The 17,554-nt window shown below is 51.1% G+C and overlaps 1 protein-coding gene across 1 annotated transcript in view; it reads right to left on the reverse strand.

The window, feature by feature from the left end:
- Nucleotides 1-17,554, reverse strand: part of Phf2 (PHD finger protein 2) — a 42,588-nt gene that overhangs the window by 22,008 nt on the left and 3,026 nt on the right. Inside the window, exons 2-4 of the mRNA XM_015506284.2 lie at nt 16,529-16,643; nt 6,263-6,423; nt 2,562-2,703 (exon numbers count right to left, since the gene is read on the reverse strand). Of these exons, the coding sequence (XP_015361770.1) occupies nt 2,562-2,703; nt 6,263-6,371 (251 nt within the window). The 5' untranslated portion in view covers nt 6,372-6,423; nt 16,529-16,643. The remainder of the gene's footprint in view (nt 1-2,561; nt 2,704-6,262; nt 6,424-16,528; nt 16,644-17,554) is intronic.

Here is a 17,554-nt window from a genome sequence, read left to right on the forward strand (position 1 = left end):
CCAGATGTCTGCCCTGGTGACCACCTCCCCATGGGAGAGTGGCATACAACATGCTTGACTGGCCCTGGTGGCCTCTCTACTGGTCTGGACTATGCACGTCTGCTACCACGATCACCTCTTGGTGACAGTGTGACTCTGTGGAGCCCAGGCCTGCCTGCTGGAAGCCACCAACTCCAACTCCACACAGGAAGCCGGCTGGAATTAGACCTGGACCCCTAAGGTCACTGGCTCTTGCCCCCTCTCTCCCCTCCAGTGCTCCCTGACCTCCATGTGTGACTCTTCTAAGCAGATGCTATAGCCCCAGGACCGAGAAGAAATAAAATCTTTATTTTCATCTGTGTTTCTCCTAATCAGTGGAAGGGAGTTCTCTTTTTTCTTTTTCTTTTCTTTTTTTTCCTACCAGGGATTGAGCCCAGGGGCATTTTACCACTGAGCCACATCCCGTTGCTTAGGGTCTCACTTTCGCGGAGGCTGGCTTTGAACTCACGATCCTCCTGCCTCAGTCTCCTGAGTTTCTGGGATTACGGGTGTGTACCATCGCACCCAGCAAGTTCTCTATCTTAAAGACCCTAAATCAAAACACTGCCACAATCCCAAGCCTGGTCCTGCCACCCTGACCTCAACAGTTTCAGCCACAGACCCTCACCCTTAAATCTCCAGCAACCTTCTCACGACCACCCCCCATGAGAGTTCTCAGGTCCCCAGTCCGTGCCCTGAGCATACTGCTGCACTCAGGAGGGGGTCCCTGGCCTGTAAGAGGGTTCCCTGCCCCCAGTGAAAGGTGCTGCCTGCAGGAAAGGGTCTTTCTTTGGCAACCTGGGTCTTCCTCATCAGGATCTGGCCTGGCCTTTCGCACAGGGCACACTGGAAGTGCCTGCTGACTCCACGTCCTGACATAGCCCGGAAGTCCTCTCTTTGGCTTGGCCCCTCGGGTAATCAGTCGGCCCTTCCTCTGAGCTGGAGAGGATCCCAGCGCTCCTGTGGGCCCCCGAGGCTGCCGTGGTGTGAGGCATGCGCTTAGAGGACAGGCAGCTGGCCCACGGCACTCAACCCACTGCACCATGGGCATCTGGAGGGGTGGTGCACACTGGTCACCACAGGCCCTGAGGGCTGCCCCAGATGCCCGTGGGCTTGGGCCTCATCTTGGTGGCCTGGCCAACCTCTGGAGGATGACTGGCCAGCCAGACATGGCACACTGCTGCCCTCCCAGTCTTGCCGCAGCCCTGGCCCACACCAGGAGAACACTCAGGTGCACGAGTGCTCGATAAGAGCCTCAGACTGCGCCTGGGGACACAGGTGGCAAAACACGTCCCTGAGAGGCCCAAGAAGAAGCTCCAGGCCAAAGCACCATCTAGTTCTGTCTGTCACCAGGTGTCTCTGGGGAAGGACCCCAAGAGCAGGCTGGAGAAATGACTCAGTGTGTCCCAGGGACCAACGCAACACACGCTCCGAGTGCAGCCTTGGGAAGAGTCTCATACAGGCAGCTGCCCTCTCTGTGACCAAAGGCCACCCCTTTGTGCCTTTGCTGTCAGGAGGCTCAAACCAAACCCAGTGTCCAGTCCCCTTCCTTCTGTGGCCCTGGGTCCAGGCCTGTATTCTTCCTTGGTGTGGTTTTCTTTGATTTTTCCCCACGTCCTATATGCACATGGGTCACCTCAGGTGCTTTCTGGAAGCAGACATGGTGGGAATGACACAAGAATAAAATCCCTCCTAGCCACTCCTGCCCATGGTGACGGGTGTTCCAGGTCTTTCCCAAGGGGACAGCTGGAGGGCAGTGGAACTGAGGGTGGGGGGTGGGCAGGGCAGGCTCTGAACACGGCCAAGTACACAGTCCTGGAGGCGAGCAGGGTCCTAAGGAGAGGACGGAGGCCGCATGCGACCAGCTCAGTGGCTCTGGGCTGGGGACTGCGTGGCCCGAGGACTGCGTGCAGCTCCTGCCCAGCAAGGAGGCCCTGGGTTCCAGCCCCAGCGTCGCCAACAAAACCAAAACCACTACCTGGAACTCTGGAACCGTGGGACGAGGTCCACAGGGCCACCTGTGTGGGACCTCATCATCTAAGCAGCGAGGGGAGCCAGGCCTGGGGAGGCAGGATGCAGGGTAGGTGAGCAGTGGGACTTCCTGTGACTGCAAGTGTCTGCGTATGTATTTGAAGGTGTAAGTGTGCCGGGGATGCGTAGTGGGTGTGTCAATGGGTGAGTGTGACAGTGATTCAGCATCTCAGTGACATATGGGTAGACATGTGGTGAGCGTGCCTGTGGTTGTGTGTGTGTCATGAGTGTGTTGGTGAGGGTGTCGTACATTGGCGTGTCAGGAGTGTGTCACTGTGTTCATCCTGGAAGAGACCACTCCACACCTCACCAAGGGTCCCTGGCCGGGGACGGGCCTCCTCTGCTTGCTCTCTTATCCACACTATTCACACTTCCATACTTGAAAAGAGAAACAGGAAGGACCAGCATGTGCCGCGGCCAGCACGTCACACTCCCGTGATGTTTGCCCCGCAGCAGGGGTCGGAACCCAAGGCAGGCCCCTCTAGCCCCCACTTCCAGGGTGGCCCGGTCACCTGGTGTCAGAGAACTCGAGGTTGGTGACGTTGAGGACCCGCTTGCGGTTGGTGCTGTAGTAATAGTCCACGAACTCCTTCAGCTTCATCTTGCAGTCCTTCTGCTTGGTGACGTCTGTCACGTCCACGCTCCGCTCTGGCCCTGGGAAGCCGCAGGAGGACATGAGAACACCAAGGAAGTGATGTGGCCTCCCTTGAACTCAGGGTGGACACACACCCTCGGTGCCTCGCATGTGGCGTGGGTGGGCCTGGCCCTGAGGCTCTGGGTACTGAACACTCCTGCCTGCCATTCCCCTGGATTCAAAGTGCCCAGCGCTCCCTTCCCCCTGTCACAGGACCCAGAGACCCTGTGAGGTGGTGAACGTTGGGCCTCAGGCAGGGCAGCCAGGTCCCCTGGTGAGCATGCAGATGCCGAGTCAACTTGCATCTCAGACCGACAGTGCGTTTCAGTGTAAGCACACCCTGAACGCCACTTGGGGCACGTTAGTTCTGGACTTTAAGGACTAAGAAGTCAAAACCCTTCAGTTGGAGGGCCATGCCAAGGTTTGGATAAGTGTCCCCCAAGACCCATGAGGTTTGGTCCTCAGCCTGTGGTGCCACTGGGAGATGGCAGAACCTCTAAAAGGAGGAGCCTTGTGAGAGGTCCTTAGGTCATGCCCTTGAAGAGGACTATGGGACTCTGGTCCTTCCTTCTTCCTCTTTTCCTGGCTCGTGACATAGCAGCTTGTTCTACCCACCGTGACCTGGCACACTCATCAGAGGTCCAAAGCTATGGGACCAAACCAAAATAAACTGTTAGGGTTAGATGTGGTGTCCCCAAAAGCTCACGTGAGAGACCACACAAGAAGGTTCAGAGGAAAAACGATTGGGTTGTAAGAGTCTTAACCTGATAGGAATTAACTGAGTGGTAACTGAAGTGGTGGGGTGTGGCTGGAGGAGGTGGGAATTGGGGGGTGGCTTTGGGGATATATTTGCATCTGCCAGTGGAGTTTCTCTCTCTGCTTTCTGATCACCATGAAAGCCACTCCCCTCTGCCACACTCTTCTGCCATGTTGTTCCTGCCTCACCTGGGGCCCTGAAGAATGGAGCCAGCTGTCTATGGATTGAGACCTCCGAAAGTGTGGGCCCTCAAATAAACTCTTCCTCCTCTACAGTTGTGCAGGCAAGGTCATTTAGTCACAGCTGCCAAAAAGCTGACTAAAACATAAACCTTTTTCCTTTTTAAGTTATTGCTCAGGCATTTTGTTCTAGTGACAGCTGACTAATATAGGTACTTCACTATTCTAAAAATCAATCAATTGAAAAATTAGGGGAAAAACATTGATCCTGCCTTTTCTGAGGTTGTGATGGAGTTTCTATCTTTTAAAGGTTCCACCATCTCCCAACAGTGCCACAGGCTGGGGACCAAGTCTTTAATACATGAGCCTTTGGGGGACATTGATATAAACCATAGCAGTGTTCCCAGAGTGCAGGATTCCTGACTTTCTAATTTCTAAAGTGTAGGTGTGTGCCATGTCTTCTCCAGGATTACCAGATAACTGAAGAGGAAAAGTTCTTTATGGAAGATCCATGATCAAGAGAGGGAGGAGAACAGAAGGAACTAGCAAGCTGGCCCCTTGCCAGGGCACAGCGGATAGTTGGAAGTGAGCTGAAGGCCACTGGGGGGACCTCCAGGGTAGCATCACCAGAGGTGTTCGGCAGGTTACAGGTGTCCTCACAGATGGCGGCACACCCATCCAGAAGGAGATGTGCCCAGCCTGAGCTCCATCTCCACAGGACCCTGAGCCTGAGTTTACAGGAAGCACCAGGGACAGAGAGACCCAGTGAGCCACGCCACAGGGACACTGACCACCAATTCCCAGATGTGAGAAGTTCTGTCGACCCACAATCCCTTTCTCCAATAAACCAAAACAATGGGAGCGGGTAGGAGCCATCGGAGAGGAGAAGAGACTTCGAGGGCACAAAAATGCAAGGCACCGTGTGGATGTTGTTTGAATTCGGATGCCAACAGCCAAATGGAAGGAGGCTCTTTGGAGGGAACTGGGGAGAACTAACCTGGGTCTTCAATACTATTGAGGAATTATCATTAGCACTACGGAGTGTGAGGATGAAATTGTGATTACACATTTTTAAAAACCTGTTACAGCCACGCACTGAAGTTTTTATGGGCAAAAAGATGTATGTGGAGATTTGCTTTAAAACCCTCCAGTGATGAGAAGAGTGGGGTTGGCAGAAAACGAACAGAAATCTGGGGGCTCGTGGCCAGTGCCAGGTGCACAGGGCTCGCTGTCACTTTGGATGTGTTTTTAAAAAATTCCACAATTTTTTTTTTTAATTAAGGGGAAAAGAAAGACTGTAGGAAGCAATAAATACCACTAAGGACCACTTCTTCCTGCCCCCGCAGGGACACCCATGGAGGGGCCAGGGCCCTTGTGGGTCCACACTTCTCAGGGCTGCCAGCAGGATGAAACCTGCTCCTACATGGGAGGAGCCTGGACAGGGCCTGGTGCTGGGCAGTGCGCACTGGATACTGGCGCTCCCACTGCGCTCCATGCCTAGCAGGACAGCCAGGCCTGGTGTTAAAAAGAGGAAGGCAGCCCTGACAGGCAGACTGGCCTCCTGTGCCTGGTAGGACAAATACGCCCAGAGACGGCCAAGACGAGGCCACTCTCCAGCATGGTGGAGCAAGGCGACTGTGAACTGCCAATGTCCCTGTCTATGCATGGCTGCGTACACAGTGACCCAGTGGCCCGCTGTCTGCCCTCCCTCTTGAGGAGGACTGCACAGAATAAGCCTCTTCCACAGACCCCAAAACCGCCAACTGGCAGCCAGGGAGGAGGCCTCCCTGACCCCTCTCTGAGACTCCCCTGCGGCTCCCTCGGGGCATGTTCTTCTCCCTTCGTGAATCTGAGGGCCCGTCCTGGGAAGCCCCAGTGTGCACATGTGGCCCCTGTCCACTGCCAAAATGGAACGTGGCAGCTTCCTGGGGGTGCTTCCGTGTGTCTGGTGGCTTTCACAGATGATCTCACTTTAGCCCCCAACACCCCTGACCGTGGGCTTCACAGACGTCAAGGTCAGAGCGAAGGAGCTGCTGGGCTGCAGGGCCTCGCCCACACCCACACCCTTTCCCATGCTGGGTGCTGTGTTTCCAGGATTTCTCCTCCTTCCCCACCAGCCATTCCCAGGACCCCCCTCCCATGAACACCTGAGTCCAGCAACCGAGGAGCCCATCCTGCCAGAATTACCCCAGGTGTGCTGCCTCATGTCTGCCACACAGACACCCTCCTCCACCTGCACATGCCCTGACAGAGTGTCACAAGCTGCAGCTATATATGGACACGCAAGGCAGCTGCCACCCGCATCATCAGGAACTAGCAGCATCCAGGAGAGGTAGGTGGCCCTGGCACTGGGGAAGCAGGTCATGGCGTAGGGAAAGCAGGCCTGGACCCAGCTGGCAGCCAGGGCAGGGAGGGACCCAAGTTCCCACCACCTGATACCCAGCAACAGTGGGATTCAAGACTGGGAGAATCAGGGGGCCCCCGACCAGCCCCATTTTGTAGCCAGGGTCATGCGGAAGGAACTGGGCCTGCCAGGCTCCTCTGTCCAAGATGTGTCCACGGTGCTGGGGAGGTCAGGCAGTGGATGACCCCAATGCCTCACAACTTCAGACCCCCATGAGATGGGAAGGGGACAGCACTTACCCACATAGTTCTCAACGTCACTGACATAGAACGTGGGGGCGGGGACAGCCAGGCCCAGCCCATCTTTCTTAGGGACAAGGATGGGTTCAGTGAAGCCATGTTCCTCCATGTAACCCAGGGTGAGCTGGCTGCCGGGCACACGGGACACCACATCTTCAGCACTGCAGGGGAAGGGCAGGTCAGAGGCCCTGTCACAGCTGCCAGCACCAGACAGGTCTGGACAGGGCCCCGGCAGGAGAGACCAAGCACCTCTCTGGGGCCACCAGCGCAGTCACAGGCAGACATGGTGCCAGCTCTTGTACCCCCACCACCAGGTACCCTGCTCCCATCATTGAGATCAGGGCCCATGGTGACAAGGGACACTGAGACTGCCACATCCCTGCATACCACTGCCCTTCCTGTTATCCCCACAGCCTGGGGGGATCCCCCTCTGACTGCCCAGCTCCAGCCCAAAGGGTGAGGACAAGAGCAGGTTCTCCCACGGCCTCCGGGTGGCCTGGGCCAGGAGGCCCCAACAGGATGAGCCACACAGGAGTAGTGTCCAGGGAGAGCTCCATCAAGCAGGACTCAGTGAGCCCCAGCCTGAAGCCCATTCCCACCTCCCACCATAGCCCTGGGACAAGGTGTGATAACACAATGCTTTGGGACCACCACCTCCTCGCCCTGGTCTGGGATCCCTCACCAGAGCCTGGGAGCTGCCCAGTGCGGCCACACAGAAGGCACTCGCAGCCTCTCCCTCACCCGCCTTGGGACCTGGTTTCCCCATCACCTTGACAGGACTTGCCAAGCTCCAGGCAGCCGGACTCAACCCAGCTAAAATAGTGGCCACCAGGGTCAGCACTGACAAGGGAAGGAGCCACCAAAACGGTGGACAGAGTCCGTGACCCCAGAAGGGACCCAGAAGAGGCTCCATGGCTGGGAGGGCCTTGCACAAAGCCCCACAGGGAGGCGGCTGTAAAAATCAGGCCTCTTCCACCTCCTACACTGCCCAGCCCCATCTGCCCCACACTCCTGGCCCAGAAAAGGTGGCAAGGCCAGGACCAGGCATCCACCCGGATGGCCACTGTGACCTTCACAAGGGTATCCAATCCTGGCCTGCCCCCTACTGGACACTGCTGCCACCACACGGCCAGAGGCATGAGGAGATCCACAGGCAGAGGGGTCCAATGACAGCCTCAGAGCCTGGACAGGCCCTGACAATCTTCCAGGGGAAGCGGGAGCCCAAAGAGCATGTGGGTTCCTCGGCCACCACACCGTGGATGCCTTCCCCACCCCACCCCTGTGTGTGGGCACTGTCCTGGGTCCAGGCTGTGCTGGAGGAGCCCCTGTTGGAGATCCTGAGAACAGGCTCCATGGGAGACAGCAGCAATCAGGCAGAGGCCTGAAGGGGCCTAAGGAGTGGGGACAGAAGTTGCGTCATCAAGGCCTCGGGGCGTAGAGAAGAGGGCAGGTGTGAGGAAAGACAGGGGGCTGGGGACTGGAGGGCCCGTCCACCTGGCCAGGGCTCGTGTTGCAGGCACAGAGCGTGGACAAGTTTCAGCAGGGTGGTGACAGCCTGCGGTTCTGTACACTGCTGGGGGGACAGGGGACTACAGCAGAACCAAGACAGGAGCAGGAGGAAGCTCAGGACCTCAGCGGGTGCCTGGATAGTGAGCAGGCGGGAACGAGGGGGCTCAGGAGATGCCAACGACCACTGCTCCATCACACAGGGGTGAGGGAAGAGGACGCGGCCAAGTGGGTGGCAGGGGACTGGTGGGAGAGGAGGGACCATGGAGAAGGGCCGGAGTGGGGAGCAAGGAGCGGACCTTGCTGAGCTGGGGACATGTTTGGTCTGAGGTGTGTGTCGGATCCTGCAGTGGAGCTACAGGTCAAGAGCTCAGAACAGCTAGAAGACGGAGACAGGTGTGGAGCCTCAGGGCGGGGCCAGGAACAGAGCCCCTGGCAGGTGATGCCACAGGGAGGGGAGTCAGCAGGAGAGAAAGCAGGTGGGGGAGGAAGACCTAAGAAAGCACAGGGCTCCAGTGAGAAGAGGGCGGCAGCCTCCAGTGTTGGGGGGTTTGTTGGTTGGTTTGGGTTTGTCTGGGTACTGGGGATTGATCCCAGGGGTGCTTAACCACTGACTTACATCTGTAGCCTTTTTAATTTTTTGAGACAAGGTCTTGCTCAATTGTTTGGGGCCTCACTAAGTTGCAGAGGCTGGCTTTGAACTTGTGATCCTCCTGCCTCAGCCTCCCAAGTCACTGGAATTACAGGTGTGTGCCACTGCTCCCGGCCCAGTTTTGCCCAGAAGTCAGTTAAGGTCAGGATGAAAGAGGGCCCACTGGCTGGACCACATGGTAACAGTGCTAAAGATAAACCAGCAGGAGTAAGAGGAAGGTGAGAAAGAAGGAAATGTACAGAGACTGCTGTGGGGCGGCCGGGGAACACCAAGGTCACGCAAGGAAGCTTTGGAAGCCAAGAGAAATGTCTCCTCTACAGGATCATAGGTGGAAAGCTGCCCTTGATAATCTAAACCTCTTTTATCACTGGGGAGAATTCCCAATTCACATTAATGCACAGAGCAGGAAGCCCAAATGGGAGCTGGAGCTATGAAGTTTACAGGGCCACAGTAAACGGCACTTACAAAACCAAGTAGCAGCTTGGGACATGCCAGCGACCCTGGAAAACCACCCCTATGAAGATCCAAGCCGCACAGAAGCAAGTGAACACCAGAGGGAGTCCCCAGAGACAGCAGGCAAGAGGAAATCCCAGGAACTCAGGGAAACAGAACGGCTAAAAAAGAAATGTTGAAACACACCCAACACATTACAAAAGAACAGGGAGTGCGAAAAAGGAACAGAAAAGGACACTGAAAAGGAACTTCACAGAAATTCTAAAAATAGAAATATGACTGAAATTTTCCAAGCCCAATGGATGCATTCAATGGCAATTTGCTGAGCAGAAGAAAGTGAATTTGAAGAAAGATTTGAAACATGACAAAGGTCATGTTGGAGAAATGCTACTGAAAGAGAAAATAGAATACTTTTCAGAATTCAGACACGACTTCTCAGATTAAAAATGTGTACAGAGTTCCAATCAGGATAAACAACAACAACCAAAAAAAACCCGCAAACATAGAGTTATCAGCGTCCACGACGGTACATCAAAGACCAGACTATCTTCAGTGTTTTCAAAGGAGCGGGGAAATACCACATTACTTACCAGGAAAAAAAACAAAAACCCCAGCAACGAGACTGACAGCAGACATCATGAGCAACAAGAGATGTCAAAAGATAATAAAATAGTATCTTCAAGGACTAAAAGGAAAATAACTTTAACTCTAGAACTAGAGATCAATTTCAGGATATTAGAATCATTCAAGAATAAGGATGAAATGAAAACACTATCAGACAAAAAGAGTCTATTTTTCATAGGCTTTTGCTAAAAGAAGTAGTAAAGGCTATTATTCAACAAGAGGGAAATCAAAACTAGAAGGAAGGAGTAGGATTCAAGAAACAATGGAGCCAGGCATTAGGAGCTTCTTAGGAGGCGGAGGCAGGAGGATCACAAGTTTGAGGCCAGCTTGGGCAACCAACCTTGTGTGAACTTTTCTCAAAAGAAAAATAAAAGGGTGGGCATGTAGTTTAGTGGTAGAGTGTCCCTGGGTTCAATCCCCAGTGCTTGAGAGAGAGAGAGAAAGAGAGAGAGAGAGAGAGAGACACCAAGAGATAGAGAGACAGAGAGAGAGAGAGAGAGAGAGAGAGAAAGAAAATTAAAAAAAAAAAAAGAAGAAAGAAAAAACAAATGATGGAATGTTGATCTGCAGTCCATACAATTCCTACCAAAACATGGAATGCTGAACGGAATGCAAGGCACCCGCAGGACACCTCGCAACTTCTAAATTCACTTCAAAGCTTATGACAATCAAGACCAGACAGCCCAAGCATAAGCAGAGACATGCAGAGCAATGGAACACAACAGAGAGTCCAGAAGTCAACCCTCACATCCATGGTGAAGTGCTTTTCAACCACAGTGCCAAGACAGACCAATGGGGAGAGGGCAGCCTTCTCAGTGAGAGGTGCTGGGACACTGGAGATCTACCTGCTGAAGAATGGCACAGCCCCCACCTCAAAACATATACAAATTAAAGCAAAATGAGTCAAAGACCTAAGTAAAAAGCTGAGACTACAAAAACTGTAGAAGAGCAAAGCATAAATGCTCAAGATCTTGTATTAGGTGATGCTTTCACAGAAGTGGCACTAAAAGCACAAACCATAGAAAAATTGGACTTCACCAAAATCAAAACTTTAGTGCTTCAAAGGATACTATCAAGAAATCAAAAAGAGAACCTGTAGGATGAGGGAGAAAATCTGAAAAGGAATGAGTATCTGGAATATGTAAAGAGATTTTCCCCCCTTTGGGCCAGGAATTGAACCCATGGGCGCTCAGCCACTGAATCATATCCCCATCCCTTTTTTATTTTTGAGACAGGGTCTTGCTGCGTTGCTTAGGGGCTCCAAAGTTGCTGGGGCTGGCTTTCAATTCGAAATCCTGCCTCAGCCTCTGGAGCCGCTGGGATTACAGGCGTGTGCCACCACGCCCTGCTGGAATATGTAAAGAACTCCTACAACTTAATTATAAAAAGATAAATAACCCAATTAACGTGAGGTGCTTAGAACAGTGTGGAACTTGACTTCTGGTTTCAACTCCAACACACAAAGAGCTTGAAAGCTGACACTCTCATCCTCACAATAAAAAAGCCAAATAAACCAATAATCAACAACTTTTCTCAGATTCATCAGGGAATTGGGGTTACAGGACAAACAACCATCACCAAATCTGAGGAAACAGGAAAATAAAGAAAATCACAGGCAAGACTTGCCTCACTTGGAGCAGAAGCTGATGGGAATTTTAAGTGGTAACCTTTTTGGACAAACAGTTGGAAGGTGAGTATAGACCAGCTTATGAGTTAAAAAGTCCCCACCCAGGGTGGTGGTGTGGGGGTGGGGGGGCACACTTTCATCAATTCAGAAACCACCAAGTACTCAAGGTCAAGATCCCTCTTAGCAGGGCACAGTGGCACTTGCCTGTAATCCCAGCAGCTTGGGAGGCAGAGAGTGGAGGATCTCAAATTCAAAGCCAGCCTAAGCAATTTAGCAAGGCCCTAAGAAACTTAGTGAGACCCTCTCTAAATAAAAAATTTTAGAAAGGGGCTGGTGATGTGGTTCAGTGGTTAAGTGCACATGGGTTCAATCCCTGGTAACAAAAACAAAACAGAAAACAAAGATCCCTCTTGACCCAGGCTGGGGAAAGGGAAAATAAATCATTTTTAAATACACCTAGAATGTTCTCCATAACCAAGGTCTACCATCCAGGGGAAATCACTTTACCAGACCTTTCTATGACAGGAAGAAGGGAAATAAGCCAAGTCCAGCCCCCTCCAGCCATGCCGTCTCAGGTCTCAGGTAAGGGAAATGCTTCCAAAGGTCACGGCCCAGAAACTCAGGCCAACTAAAGCACTGAGAATTAACCATGAAATCCCAGAACACTCCCTTCCCCACAGCCTGACCACCTGGTAAAATAGAAGTCCAAAAGGCTTAGAATGGATAAAATGAGACAAGACTCCTCTCTTGGCCTTAGAGATGCACTGATAGGGGCGGGATACCTGCCACAAGAGAGGTCAGGAACTGAATCCACTAGAAAGAAAAATTTCCCAGAACCTAGCAACACCTCGCTTGCAAGGTTTGAGAAATACCAGAGTGACCAGTCTTTGCCCCTGACCTGGGCATTCCAGTGGACAACAAGGTGCACGAGCACCCTGAGGTGGTGGTTTCCACCCGCTGCGTGGTCCTGGGTCCAGCTGACCTCCTCCAACCCCAAGTTGCATGTGCCACTTCTCCTTGTTATAAAAGCCCAGACCAACTTTCCCTCGGAGGAATGACAGCGTGATCAAACGGAACTTCTTCTATTCTCTGATTTGCAAATCTATTCTGCACCTGAATAAAAACACCTTGGTCATGATTTCTGAGTCGACAGACCACAACGGTGGCCACCCCTTTGGGAGTTGTCCCTCCGCGGAGTCCCTTCTCTTCCCTGTGCCGAGCATTCTAAATTCTAACTTTACAGTTACGGTGAACACAGAGTGACACAACTGTAACTTTAGGGTTACAGTGAACTATAACTGTAACTACATTTACAGAACCCAGAACATCTGTCGACTTTCAGATAAGACTTTCAGATAAGATCTGCGTGTGTAACAGGGCCCTCCTTATTCTTTAATTCTGTGCATCACTTACACAGTCAATTGTATGTTCAACTTGTAGAAAATATGGTTGTAACTAGACCTCGGTAGTCAAGGTCAATTGCAACTTTTCAGTGGGGGAGGGGGGCGTCGGCCAGGAGACATGTAACCTGATGAAGACCCTGCTCAGCATGTGACCTCTCTGCCCACTGTCCCAGTGCACATCCTTCCATTCCTCCATAAAAGTCATTCTGAGTACTTGAGGTCCCCAAGACAGAGTGCCAAGGGGGACAGCCCCCTCTATCTTCTCAGGCCTAGTCCTTGAATAAACCTGACTTCCTCTTTTCCAACTTTCCTCTCAACTACTGGCTTTTGAGTAAAGAGCAAACACACCTGGGTCCAGTGACAAAGAGCACATTAGGATAACAAGTTGGTTATAACAGCTGCAAGACACAGACTCTATTTAATCAGGAAATCAAAGAAAATGGGGGGAGGTAATTAAACAGTGAAACTAGAAGAAGTGAAGTCTCTGGCACCTAGAGCTATAGCAAATTTAACATGGCCCCGTCCTAGCCAGATTAACCTAACGCCACACGGAAAGCCAGTCACCTCAGTTCCTCTTACACAACACATCACGCCCAGCTTTCAACCCCAAATTACAAAGTATACTCTATGCAAAAGCATGGCATATGCACAATGGGGATATCAGAAGGAAAAGAGACAAAGAAGCAGAAAAATATTTAAAGGAGTAAAGGCTCCACTGTCGTGTATATAAAAAAATAAAATCAATTGTAAAAAAAGGAGTAAAGGCTGGAAATTTTACTAAATTGCAGACAAGACAGCCCATATCCAGAGGGCCCAGAAGACATCTACGCCAAGGCATATCACATTCCAACTGCAGAAAACCAAAGACAAAGGTAATGTTTTGAAAGAATCCAGACGAGAGACAGAAATTCCTAGCATGAGAGTGGAACTGGGGGAAATTATTTACAAAGCAATTCTTCAAAGCCAGTTCATTCACGAATGAAGAAAATCTATAAAAAATCATGCAGAAAGGCTGTGATACTTCAATACAGAGCATTCTCTCACTCCACCTCCCACTGCTCAGCAGGATGCAGACTCCACTCTGGACACCTACAGCCAAGAACATAGGCTCCATTGCCTGTTCCCACTCCAGGGCTTCTTTCTGAAACCCTGACTGTCCCAGTCTCTGTGGCTGAGGCTAAGCCCTGGGTAAGTACTGCCAGGAAGTGGAGGCTGCCTTCTTGCAGGGGGGCCACATGTGGAACTGAAGCTCCCCCCTCAAGTGGCATGCTCACAGCACTGGGTGGAGCCCTGATCACCGCTGCCCTGCCCCTTCTACTCAGCATCATAGGGAGGTTCTAAAGCCAAAGCAATTAGGCAAGAAAAAGAAATACCAGTCATCCAGACAGAAAAGTAAAGAAAGAAGTAAAACCATCTCTATTTTCAAGTCACATGATCTTTTATAGAGAAAATCCTAAGGGATTCATTAAAAATTAGAGCTAACACACTAGTCTGCAGGTTGCAGGACACAAGACTGATATACAAAAACCAAATATATGTCTATGCACTGAACAATCTGAAAATAAAATGAATGATTCCATTTACAGGAGCATCAAAAAGAATAAAACACAAATAAATTCAACCAAAGCAGTCCAAAACTCAAGAAAATTATAAATCGTTGTTGAAAGAAATTTTAAAAGATCCAAATAAGTGGAAAAACATCCCAAGTTCATGCACCAGAAGACTTAACGTGGTTAAGATGGAAAAACTCTATCATAATCTTTAGATCAAAAACATTCAGAATTCGAGATGATTTCTTTGTAGAAATCGACAAGTTGATCTTAGTAAAATGCAAGGAACAGTTAAGGACCCAGAAGAACCAAAATAATCTTGAAAAAGAAAAGCAAAGTTAGACTTTGCTTCACACCTCTTGATTTTAAAACTTACTATGACTTCAGTAATCGATATGGGGGTGGAGGAAGGGAGGAGGGAAGGGGGAAGAGGGATAATGAAATTGATCAAATTATGTTTTTATGTATGTGAAATATGTCACAATGGCATGTACCAATAAAAAATAATCAGAAGAAGAAGAAAAAAAAAAGACTGTGTGGTATTGGCATAAGGACAATAATAGACCAGTGAAATTGAATTAGCATCCAGAAATAAACATGTACATCTATGGCAAACTGATTTTGATACAGGCTCCAAGACCACTCAGTAGTAAAAGAATAGGCTCAGTGGTGGAGTGCTTGCCTGGCATGCACTATGTTTGATCCTCAGCAACACATAAAAATAAACAGTAAAAAAATAATCTTTTCAACAAAATATACTGGGACAAATGGATAGCCACATGTAAAAAAAAATAAAGTTAGATCTTTGCCTCCCACCATATACAAAAAAAAATTAATTAAGATATAATAAAGAATAAACTGTAAATGCTACAAGGACAAAACTCTTAGAAAGTTCCATAATCACAGAAAAAGATTCTCAACATCTTTGGTCATTTGGTCATGCAAATCAAAATACAATGACATACCAAATCACATCCACTAGGACAGTCAGGATCAAAATGTTAAATAATAACAAGACCCTAGTGAGGAGGATGTAGAAAAATAAGAAGCCTCATATACTGCTTGCAGGAATGTAAAATGGTACAGCTGCTTTGGGAAATGGTCTAGCAATTTCTCAAACAATTAAACACGGAGTTACCATACAACCTAGCAATTCCATTCTTAAAAAAATGAAAACATGACCTCACAAAAACTTGTACATGCAGAAACAACCCAAATGCCCCTCCCCGGTGAATGCATAAACAGAATGTGGTTTAGGCACCAGTGGAATATTATCCAATCATTAAAAAGAAAAAAGCACTGACCCTCGATACAACGTGGTGAACCTCAAAGGCGTGACACAGGACTCAAGCAGCCAGTCATATACTGTACAATTCTATTGATATAAAATGTCCATAGTAAGCAAATGTATGAATAAAAGAAAGTGACAGTAGTTGCTTAGGGCTGTGGGCGGGGGATAGAAGATAAGGGTGACAATAAACATGTGGGATTTCTTTTTGGGGGGATGAAAATGTTCTAAAACTGACTGGTGAAGGTGCACATGTCTGTGAACACACCACAAACCACTGAACTGTGCACTTTAAGTGGATGAATTTTGGTCTGTGAATTACCCCTCACTCAACAAGGGGGGAAAAAAGAAAAAAAGAAAGAAGTCCGAAGAGAAAAGCACTTCCACAGAGGGGAGTAAGGATAAGGTGACATTCTATTTCTCATCAGAAATCCCAGAAGCAAGAAAGGAGTTGGCGGAAATACTTAAAGTGTCAAAAGAAAAATCCACAATGTAAAACTCTTTTTTCCAGTGAAATCATCCTTCCAAAATAAAGAAGAAGGAAAAAGATCTTGTCAGACAAACAGAAAGGAGCTCTCAGCCACGGGTAGCTCAGGGGGGCCTCTGGTGAATGCCCTTTCTCACCGGGGGCCATTCCATGCCACCTCCTCAAGGTGCTGGCCTCTTGGCCATGTGGGAGGCAAGAGGACTCCCAGGAGGGCTGAGGAAACCAGGGAGCCAGGCTCCGTGGCGCACACCTCTCTCCCAGCGACTCAGGAGGCTGAGGCCCCTTGCAATTTAGCGAAACCCTGTCTCAAAAGAAAATACAAGAAGGGCTGGGATGTAGCTCCGTGCTAAAGCACCCTGGGTTCCATCCCTACACCAAAAAGAGAAAGAAAGGAACCCACAGGAACGACATAAAGGTGAGGCACTTGGCAGGAAGGGTGCCCTCCACCCAGGGGAACAGGGGTTGTGCTCGTCCCCCTGGCCATCACCCTGGGGCTGCAGTGGGGGCTCTGTGACCTCCAGCGCAGCATGACCACTCCCCCTCTCCTGGAAGAGGGAGCCCAAGGGGGCAGAGCACATGGCCACTGGCTGCAGGGGGTGAAAGATGAAGGGAGAGGGCAGGGCCACAGGGTGAGGACCAGACTCTGCGGGGGCCCCCCACCCCTTCCTGGCCCCACCTGGGGAAGGTCCGGCTCCGCAACTCCTTGATGAAGAGCTGGCTGCCGTTCTGCACGGGCTTCACGTCGGGCGTCTGCCCCGGGCCGTGCTTGTGCCACGTCCGCTTCTTCTTCACTGCAGGGGGGCGGGGGGGGGACAGGAGGTGGGGGACAGGAGGTGGGGGATGTCATCAAGTGCAATCCCCCCTCCGGGGCCCTCATACCTGCTGCCCTGCAGGGGGACCCAGCAAGGCCTTGAGCCTGTGAGTACTCAGACCTCCTGAAACCCCAACCCTCACACCCAGCACCTCCTCACCCTTACCCCCCCCACACACACACACAGAGGAACTCGGACCCCACCCTTCCTCCCCAGCCTCTGGTGTCACCAACTAAAGGGTCATCACCGTCCATCACTCTGACGCAGAACCTGGGGTCTCCCAGGTCTCCTCTTCCTTCAGGCACCAAATCTGCCAAGATCACCAGAGTCACCTCCTGCAAGGTCCCGAGCCACGGGAACCACCATCCCAGAGCTGGATGACGCCTTCCGCCTGCCCTCCATATCAAGACCCTGACACCTCCCTGCTGGGACCTTTGGCACCTGATAGCCACCACCACAGGTGGCCCTCTTCTCTCCACCTCCTTCCCCGAAACACCCCTGAAGATGGCTTGGGGCATGGGGTGCAGGTGTCCCCCAGGCCCAGCACGGAGCCCGCTGCACCGCTCTGAGCAGGGGAGGATGGAGCCTGGACCAGCAGGCTCTCACCCCAGTCCTCAGAACCTGACGGTGACAGAGAAGGGAAAGTAAGTCTGACCATTTAGTGACTGTGCTTGTCACAGAGCTGCAACCCAGAGCTGCTGCTTCCTGCTTCTCCTGTGCCTTTGTCACACAGGACACCTTGCCAAGATTCAGTCTAGGAACCTGAGGCCTACACCTGCCCTATGTTGGTCAGATAAACTGTAGGGCCCATGGTTCAAAATCAGTCCAAGGAACATATCAGGACAGGGGACAGCTCGGGGAAGGGCCCTGCAATCCCACCGCTGTGGCCT

Source organism: Marmota marmota, unplaced genomic scaffold (assembly GCF_001458135.2).
Source record: "Marmota marmota marmota unplaced genomic scaffold, marMar, whole genome shotgun sequence".
Taxonomy (NCBI): Eukaryota; Metazoa; Chordata; class Mammalia; order Rodentia; family Sciuridae; genus Marmota; species Marmota marmota.